The sequence below is a fragment of the Equus caballus genome, chromosome 1 (assembly GCF_041296265.1).
Source record: "Equus caballus isolate H_3958 breed thoroughbred chromosome 1, TB-T2T, whole genome shotgun sequence".
In the NCBI taxonomy this organism is placed as follows: Eukaryota; Metazoa; Chordata; class Mammalia; order Perissodactyla; family Equidae; genus Equus; species Equus caballus.
Window position 1 is genome coordinate 12662271 of NC_091684.1, and position 9815 is coordinate 12672085.

The 9815-nt window shown below is 42.6% G+C and overlaps 1 protein-coding gene across 3 annotated transcripts in view; it reads right to left on the reverse strand.

The window, feature by feature from the left end:
- The window catches only part of WDR11 (WD repeat domain 11), a 57425-nt gene extending 52913 nt beyond the window's left edge, over positions 1 to 4512 (reverse strand). For 2 of the 3 annotated variants that reach the window (XR_011436211.1, XM_070259686.1), the window contains exons 1-2: positions 4251 to 4512; positions 3173 to 3284 (exon numbers count right to left, since the gene is read on the reverse strand). Coding sequence is in view for 1 of the 3 variants with exons in the window: in XM_070259686.1 (XP_070115787.1) it covers positions 3173 to 3284; positions 4251 to 4336 (198 nt within the window). In the remaining 2 variants the exon portion in view is untranslated. The remainder of the gene's footprint in view (positions 1 to 3172; positions 3285 to 4250) is intronic. The other variant, XM_070259691.1, reaches the window with a different exon arrangement.
- Between the last annotated feature and the right edge of the window lie 5303 nt (positions 4513 to 9815).

Below are 9815 nucleotides of genomic sequence, written 5' to 3' on the forward strand. Positions count from 1 at the left end.
ATGTATATTTATATGTACATAGTGCTTGAATTTCACTTATGTATACCCCAAGAAGTGTATATATATATTTTTTAAATCACCTAAACACATCATAATAAAAGTGCTGAAAACCAAAGATGAGAAAATCCTGAAGGCAGCCAGACGAGAACAATACACTGCACACAGAGAAGCAAACACAAGAATTTCTCATCAGAAATTACACAAGCTGGAAGACAGTGAAGAGATATCTTTAAAGTACTACAAGAAAAACAAACTGGTGAAATACTCTTTCAGACAAAAGCTGAGAGAACCAACCACTATTAGATATGTACTTAAAGGAAATTCTTCAGGCAAAGGGAATGTAATACCAGACTGAAACTTGGATTTAGCTACTCAAAGAAATGAAAACCTCAAAAAAATCCTATACCTAACATCAGACAATGGGGAACGGCTGAATGCTTTCCTTCTAAGTGCAGGAGCAAGACAAGAATATCCTCTCACCATTCCTATTCATTATAGTTGAGGTCCTAAAAAATGCAACATGGAAAGAAAAATAAATAGAAGACATGCAGATTATCAATGAAACAACTGTCATCTGCAGATAACGATTGTCTATATAACACCCCCCCTCGCAAATTACTAGATCTAATGAGTTTAGCAAGATCACAGGATATAGGTCGACATACAAAAATCAATTCTATTTTTCCCTACTTCACATTACATTCAAAAATTAACTCAAAATGGGTCAAGAATCTAAATGTAAGAGCTAAGGCTATAAAATTCTTAGAAGAAAACAAAGGTGTAAATCTTCCTGACACTGGAAAAAGCAATGTTTTCTTAGATACAGCAACAACAACAAAAAATAGATAAAATGGACTACATCAAAAATTAAAACCTTTGTGCTTCATAGGACACAGCCAAAAAAGTGAAAGACAACTCAGAATGAGAAAATATTTGCCAACCAAATATCTGATAAGGGACTTGTATCTAGAATACATAAATAACTCTTACAACTCAATAATACAAAGACAATGCAATTTTAAAATGGGCAAAGGACTGAACAGACATTTCTCAAAGAAGATATACAAATGGCCAATGAGCACATGAAAGATGCTCAACATCATTAGCCATGAGGGAAATGCAGACCAAACCAGAATGAGAACCACTTCATACCCACGAGGACGGCTAAGACGGAAAGGACAGACAATAACACGTGTTAGTGAGGATGTGGAGAAACTGGAATCTTCATACACTGCTAGTAGGAATGAAAATGGTGCAGCCTTTTTGGAAAACAGTCTGGTAGTTCCTCAAAAAGTTAAATATAGAGTTATCATATGAGACAGTGGTCCCACTCCTAGGCATATACTTAAGAGAAATGAAAACACAGGTTCACACCAAAAATTGTACACAAATGTTCACAGCAGCATTATTTACAATAGCTGAATAGAGGGAAATACCCAAAGGTCCATCAGTAAATAAATGTGGTGTATTCATATATTGGAATACTATTCAACAATAAAAAGGAACAGAGTACTGATACATACTACAACATGTATGACCCTTGAAAACATTAGACAAGATGAAAAGAAGCCAGACACAAAGGCCACATCTTGCCTGATTTCGTTTACGTGAAATGTCCAGAATAGGCAAAGCTACAGGACAGAGAGCAGATTAGTGGTGGCCCAGGGATGCAAGGGATAGGTGAAAGGGGGTGACTGCTCACAGGTACAAGGTTTCATCTGAGGTTATGGAACTGATTGTGGTGACAGCTGCACAACTCTGTGAATATACTAAAAACCAGGTGAATTTGATGGTATGAATCTCTCCATAAAGCTGCCACCAAAAAAAAAAGCCCCCAATCCTAACCTCTCTCCTCAAATTTCAGATCACTCTAATTCAATTGCCCCAGATCCCTCAGACTTCACATGTTAAAACTTAAATTTATTGACTTCATACACACTTATCATAGCAACACTGTCAGTTACTCAAACAGAAACTTTGGAGTCATTCAACTCTCTGCCTCTCCCTTAAAACTGATTACTATAAAGGCTATCAAGTTTACCTCTTAAGCAGCTCCTAAATAGGACTCCTTCATGCCTCAGCTTTATTTTACGCCCTTAGAATTTCCCCCCGAAATTACTGCAAGTCTCCTAAATGACCTCACTGCCTCATCTTGCCTTTCTCCAAAAGATCCTCCACCACTGCCCGAGTGAGCTTTTCTAAAATGCAAATATGACCATATCAATCTGCTACTTAAAAATCCTAATTCCTTCGCGATCTTACAAAACTTTCAGGGCAAGTGAACTTCTCTGGCTGCCCCCTCCTTCATCACTCCTACACGTGTATCCCTCCTTTTAGCCATCTTTATGCACTCTACTTACCTTCGTGTGTATTCTTCCTTCTTCCTGTAGTGCTCCTCCCCTAATTTTTCACTTGACTAACCACTGTTTACCAGTCCCTAAAAGGGAAAGACTTCTGTGACCCTCCCCTGATCCCTACAACTAGGTGACATGTAGCTCCTTGGTCTTCCCACAGCCTATGATGCAAGTCTCACTCATCACACTGTATTTGTGTGTTCTCTTTTCCTCTTTCCTCATCAGACAATGAACTGCTTGAGGGCTTTCATCTTTACATCCTTAGCAAATGCGAAGTTGCAAAATGAATGAAGGAATGAGTGGTCCAGTGAATGGTAGAATTGCGTTTTCCTTTCAGCTTTAAAATGACCTAAAGGGGCCAGCCCCGGGGCCAAGTGGTTTAGTTCGCATGCGGTGGCCCAGCGTTTTGCCGGTTCAGATTCTGGGCACGGCCATGGCACCGCTCATTAGGCCATGCTGAGGCGGCATCCCACATGCCACAACTAGAAGGACCCACAACTAAAATATACAACTATGTACTGGGGGGATTTGGGGAGAAAAAGCAGGGAAAAAAAAGAAAGACCGGCAACAGTTGTTAGCTCAGGTGCCAATCTTTAAAAAAAAAACAAAAAAACAAAAAAAAAGACCTAAGAACTAGCATTTAATAGCTCATCCTGGATTGACATTAAGTCATATACATGGAAATACTAGGCTACCCCAAACAGATTATTATATTTAAAATCTATTCAACATTTGTACATACGACAATGAGATTCTAGCGATATTTACAACTTTAGAATAGATTACATGTTCTAGGGTCAAAGTAGAATTTGACTTACCTTGACAACATCAGCTTTATGTTTCTCTAAAACTTGAAGAGTCTGGGCAGTATTGGAATCAATCACTACCACAAGGGAATGACATCCATAAGCAATTAAACCTTGCCAGCCCCTAACAAAACAGCAACGTTCAAATTTAAGTACCAAACAAAGCAAGACTCAACTTCCCTCTTGCCAAGAGGTATCCTAAATAAATCTAACGAATATGTACTACCATTAGTAAAATCATTATTTAAGCCCAAAGGCCAGTATTTTACATTGTCCCATTTAAATAAAAAGTTGAGGTAAACTTAAAAATGCTTGTTGAAATTCATTTTCCATTCGGATAAAAAAGGTTCTAAGAGATAAGCATACAGAGGCGTGAGGATGTGCAAACACTCCTGCCGCCTACTTGTCTTTCAGGGCATCCACCTTGTCTTATTCAACCTGGAACCCTGAGCATCCACAAAGCGCCTGGCATCGCGTTCCCTAGTATCTGCGATTAGCCCTGTCCTTCCAACAAGATACAGAGACAAACCCTGGACAGGAGGTTCCGGTCCTCTTGCCAACATGCCCAGCAGCCCCAGCTACAGAATTTTGCTTTATATTTGTCTTAATTATTAATTTTCAGAGCTTGCAGTGTTACTTTATAGTGAAAAGATAAAGCTGAAATGAGGTGAAGCAAACAGGCGCCTCGCCCGGGCTTGGCACCCTGTTGAATGAATAAAGGGATGAGAGCGAGAGACAGCTGGGAAGAGAGAGGCCAGGGGCAGGGACGGTGCAGGGAGCGGCCCGAGACCCGAGAAGAGGCGGAGAGGGGAAGGGGATGGTAGAGAAGGACGTGCGGGGAAAGGGGCCAGGAGAAGCAAAGATGGGAGAGAGAGGGCACGTATATTTGCACGGGGCAAGTTGCGACACGTGGTATTGCTACCACTACAGCAACAACAACAATCCAGCATTTAAAAGAACCCCTCCACGGTGTGAGGGCGGCGCCCAGCCCTGGCGAGGCCAAATCCGCCAGGGGGTGAAACCTCCCGTTCGGTGCCCTTCCCCCTCGCGAACTGCCGACGGCGGCTGCCTCGACGCGTGGCGCCCTCACCAGTCCACCGCCGCCTTGTTGTGGGCGTTGAGCGCCCCGGTGAGGGTGCGCGCGGACACCTTGAAATTCACCGTGTAGGGCAACATCGCGGCGGCGACACCCGCCCGCGGCGCGCACCCACAACCAGGAAGCGGCGCTAACTCGCTTCCGTGCCAAACAGAGTCCGGGTGGTTCCGTGGGCGCCGCCGTTTGGTTCCGGCGGATTCACAGTTTCACCGCCCTCGGATTCCGCCGCCTTCAGGTTCCGCCGCTCCCCCGTTCCGCCTCCTTCAGGGTTCCGCTGCTCTGCGTAGGCCCGGGCTGTGCCTTGAAGCAGGCGGTGCTGCCTCCAGTCGTGGGTGTTTTCTTCATACTGGGCCTGCGGAGGCCTCTGAGCCCTGCTGGAAATCGTGAAAAAAAGCAACAGCTTAAACGTCCCAGTTAGCCTTTCTACCTTTGGTCAGTTAATTTAGGGCGACTACGGATGCCAGCGCTGTTGTAAGCGCCCGGGGCGTAGTGATGAAGACGGCGTCTGCGCCTTCGTGGAGTTTATAGAATAAATGAATGCATGGCATCAGTTGATGAAATGGAGAGTGAATGAGATGGATGGCCTAAATTTGACAATTTCCAAATATAGAGAACACTCCCTCTCTGGTCTTGGAAATACTTGAAAAAATAGCATTACTCCGGAGGCGAGTGCCAGTTTGCCTGTTCATCGGTGAGCTTTATGTTGCAGTTTCTGCTCTGCCCTCTCCTTCAAGTCAGACTCAACCCTCCCTCCTCTGTGCTCCACACTTCTTTTATGCCCCTTACTGTAGCACTTGCTGCAATGTTTTCATTCCAACGATGATTTTTACAGATGTGTTTCCCTTCCAATACATTGTTAGTTCCTTGATCAACAAAAGGGAGAAAATATTGGTAATTTTGTCATCTCAGGTCTTTGTGTCCACTTTATTGCTCTTATAAAACAGCTTTCTCAAAGATCACCTCCAATATTCTCTTAGGTGTTAAAGCCAGTGAACACGTTTTGGTTCTTAGTCATTCTCCAAAACCACAGACGTCGCTGCTTCCTTCCCTTCCCTTGCTGTCTTTCCTTCCCTGCCCCACGTCCTTCTCTACTGATGCTTTTGGGGCCACCAGAGATGCCCATAACCACAGATCTAAATTTGATGCTTTCCGTAACAGAGATTGCTAATTGGCTCCCTAAATTCATTCTTCCCTTCTTTCCTAAGAACATAACCACAATTTGTATCTAGGCACATTGTCATTCCATTAAGTGAATATATATCCCAGCATCCCTTACAACTAGATCAGGCCGTGAGACTAAATTCTGGTCAATGAGACGTAAATAGAAGTGTTGTATAGTGACCTCTGAGAAATTAGTCTTCTGTGTTGTTCTTCTGTGCCATTTTGATATTTATGCCCTTCATTATTGTTATCTGCAGATACATCTTTCTATCAGGGAAGGCTAATACATTTTTAGGCAACGGTAGTATAGGGGAATAAATACACCCTAGTAACTTAGAATTCCTCTCAGAAAGGAATCAAATTCCAATCTTCCTTTTTTCCCAATGTCTAGCACCCATACTGGTCGTCAATAAATGATTGATGGTGCAGGAGTTTTAAATGGCCGTAAGCATAAAGTCAACCAACCAAACACGAGGTGACCATGAGGAGTCAGTGCAGGAGTTCACAGATGGAGAAGGGCAGCAGGTAACCCTCTTGGAGGAAGAGGGATTAGTTAGTTTAAACCTGTAAGCTACCTTGAGGACATGAATGTGGAATACTCGGGGCGAGGATGGATAACCAGCTGGGGTTGGGACAGCAAAATGTCTCCCATGGTACAAGAGTGTGAATTAAGTATGTTAATGGATTTTTATGGCCGCCTCTGAAGCATCTGTCTTGGCCAGTGTGGAAGACAGAATATTGAACACACTGGACAGTTGTTCTCTTTAATAGGACAGAAACTATGCTCCTCTTCAATGCCTGAAAAACTACCATTTCACCCCATGCCCAATGACATCAACTCCAACACCTGGTAATGTGCACTCAGTGCATCCTTCCACCTCTATGTCATTTACATCCCTAAACTAGGACAACTTTTTTCCTCTTTTTTAAAGTTGGTGGAGATAAAAGTGTAATGATGATATTTCTGATACCTACTCTGCTTGGGTCGGGGAAAGCAGAGGAAAGGGATGAAGACAGAAATAAGATATTTCTGAATAAATCACTTACTTCATAAGTAAGCTTTCCAAGGTCACTTCAGAGAGAACACTGGTAAATAGTTTGAACGTGGATGGAGATATAGAGGATGAAGATGATGAAGTCAATAACTTACTACTGAGCACCCATAAAGTGACAGGTACTATGATAAACCCTTTATCTGCATTATCTCATTTACTCTACTGCAAGTCACAAGGCTGTATTATAACAAGTATCTTATAGATGACAAAATCAGGGCCCACAGAGTTGCCTGAAGCTATACGGCCAATAGAAGGCAGAGCAAGTGTTGGAACCCCCAATGAGTCTGATTCCAAAACTCACACTTTTACCTATGAACAACACCACATTTCCCTCCACAGTCCAGTTGCAATGAACTCCAGCTGCCTGGGAGCATGGAATTAAAAAAAAAAATACACACACACAGCTTTATTGAGATATAACATATACCATACAATTCATCCATTTAATATGCACAATCTGGTTGGTTTTAGTATATTCACAGAGCTTTGTAATTGCCAACGCAATCAATCATAGAATATTTTATCACTTCACAAAGAAATTCTGTACCCGTCAACAGTCACTCACCATTTCTCCCTGACTTTCTGCCTCCTCCCCGATCCCTAAGCAACCCTTAATCTACTATCTGTCTCCATAGATTTACCTATTCTGGATATTTCATATAAATGGAATCACACTACATGTGGCCCTTTGTACCTGTCTTCTCCCACTTAGCATAATGCTTTCAAGATTTGTCCATATTGTAATATATGTTGACACTTTATTCCTTTTTCTTCCTATAATATTTCACTGTATGAATATACCACCTTTTATTTATCCATTCATCAGTTGATTTGTGTTATTTCCACCTTCCAGCTATTACAAATAATGCTGCTATGAACATTCCTGTGCATATTTTTATGTGAACATGAGTTTTCATTTTTCTTGGGTAAATACCTAGGAGTGGAATTGCTGAATAATCTGGTAACTCTATCTTTAATTTTTTGAGGAACTACAAGACCATTTTCCAAAGAGGCTTCACCATTTATTTATTTATTTATTTTTTTTTTGAGGAAGATTAGCCCTGAGCTAACATCTACTGCCAATCCTCCTCTTTTTGCTGAAGAAGACTGGCCCTGAGCTAACATCCATGCCCATCTTCCTCTACTTTATATGTGGGACACCTGCCACAGCATGGCTTGCCAAGCAGTGCCATGTCCGCACCTGGGATCCGAACTGGTGAACCCCAGGCCGCCAAAGCAGAACGTGTGAACTTAACTACTGTGCCACTGGGGTGGCCCCCTAAAGAGGCTTCACCATTTAACATTCCCATCAGCAGTGTTCCGATTCTTGCACATCCTCACCAACACTTGTTGTTATGTGTCCTCTTTGATTATGGTCACCCTAGTGAGTGTGAAGTGGTTCTCATTGTGGTTTTGCTTTGCATTTCCCTGTTGGCTAATGATGTTGAGCATCTTTTCATATACTTATTGGCGGTTTATATGAAGAAATATCTATTTAGATCCTTAGCCCATTTTTAGGCTGGGTTATTTGTCTTTTCACAATTGAGGTATAAAAGTTCTTTGTATACTTTAGACGCAAATCCCTTATCAGATTTGCAAAAAATTCCTCCCGTTCTGTGGATGACAGCATGGACTTTTAGCCACTTGATTGAGAAAATATTCATAATAAGGTCAAGGTCTTATTTCCAAAACTAAGAAAGAGAGCAGTGGCCTGATTGTGGAAAGGGAAGGAACATAATTCTGATGCTCAAACATTGTGTATAAGGACAGAGTACACTCTCAGAAATAATGAAATTAGTCAAAGGGAAAATTTATAGATTGTCTTTGTTTTCTTTTGTTTTATTTTTATATTTTACTATTTGTGTAGCTTTTACTTATGTTTTTGTTTTAATTTATTTCACTTGAAGTGGCAGGATAATGAGCCACTTCAGGCACACTCCTGGTAGTCCTGCTTAATTCCTGACCTTTACACTTGTCCAGATATCTTATAGCACCAAGTGCTTCTATCTGCACAGGTCCATGGGATCCATGCACTGCATGTGATCCTTTAAAGGTTTTTGAATGCCTTTCTGTTACTAATGCCAAGTATCATTTATTGAGGACCTAACCACCTGTACACAGAGAGCCCAGGACTTTCCATGTGAGCTAAACCTTTTTCATTCTTTAATCCTCACGGGATTTTCTTCTTCTGGCCCTAGGAAGTCACGGAAGGTTAGCATTGGTAATAGAAGAGCATTTGTTGTGACTTTGGGCAGATCATATGATCTCATGAAGCCTCGTTTTCTTCTTCTATTATTGGGGGTGGGGTGGGGTGGGCAGTAACTATCCTTGGATGGCTAAAAGCTTTACATTAGATGATACATTGAAAGAGCCTAACACCGCCCTTGGATTCTTATGTTATTTGCTCACAGACTTGGGACGTAAAACTAGGCCTCCTGTTTTCTTGACGACACTGGCCCCTCTGAGCTATACCACCTTGAATTTGAAGAAAGAGCTTTCCTCTTTAAGGTGCGGCCTGCAAGAGAAATAGTAACAAGGATTTGGGTAAAAGTGGAGTTGACTTGGCCGTGTCAGTCACCGGGATACCAAAACTGCAGCAGAGAGCTTTCAAACCTAAGGCTTAGGGGGTCACAGGAGTGACCATGTCAGGCAGGGTTTGGGAATCCCAGTTCTGGCCAGACTATGCTGCCGTCAGCCTGGAGGGCCTAGCTCAGCTCTTTCTAGAAGGTCAGGCTGTCCTCACACACAGCCAAAGACACGGGCTGTTTGAACTGCCAGGAAAGCCCAGCCTGTGTTCCTCTGGGAGTCGTGGGCAGGGCCGGCCATCCTGCAAGTCACATCCTGCAGACTTCAGCAGATGCTGCTCAGACTTCAGCAGATGCTGCTCGGGGCTTTCCTCCGGCGGCTGCAGGGCTTAGCTTTTAAAGGTGAGGGACTGCAACTTGTGTACCTTTTCATGACGTCGCCTTATGTCTCTTCCAGGCTTGGGTCCCCTGAGCTCCCTTCTCAGGCTGTGTCTTCTCTCAAAACCTCCTCCCTATGCTGCGTCACTCGACCTCCCACCAGCTCTAGCATCAATATGTGCCAAGACATTTACTGTATTTGTTCAATTATTTTGCTTGTAACACTGGTATTTTAAATTAGTGAATCCTTTATTATTTAAATGAAAGCCTTTGTATTCCAAACCAACCCTGTTTTGTCAGCAGTGGGTATCACCACCTAATCGACCTGCCAGCATATCTCATTCCTGGGGTCACTTAGGTTCTGTCAGTGCATGTTCATCCCGTTATTGGCTGTTTTTAAAGGAAGAATAAATTGGAGGACTTTCTTATTTGATTTCTTC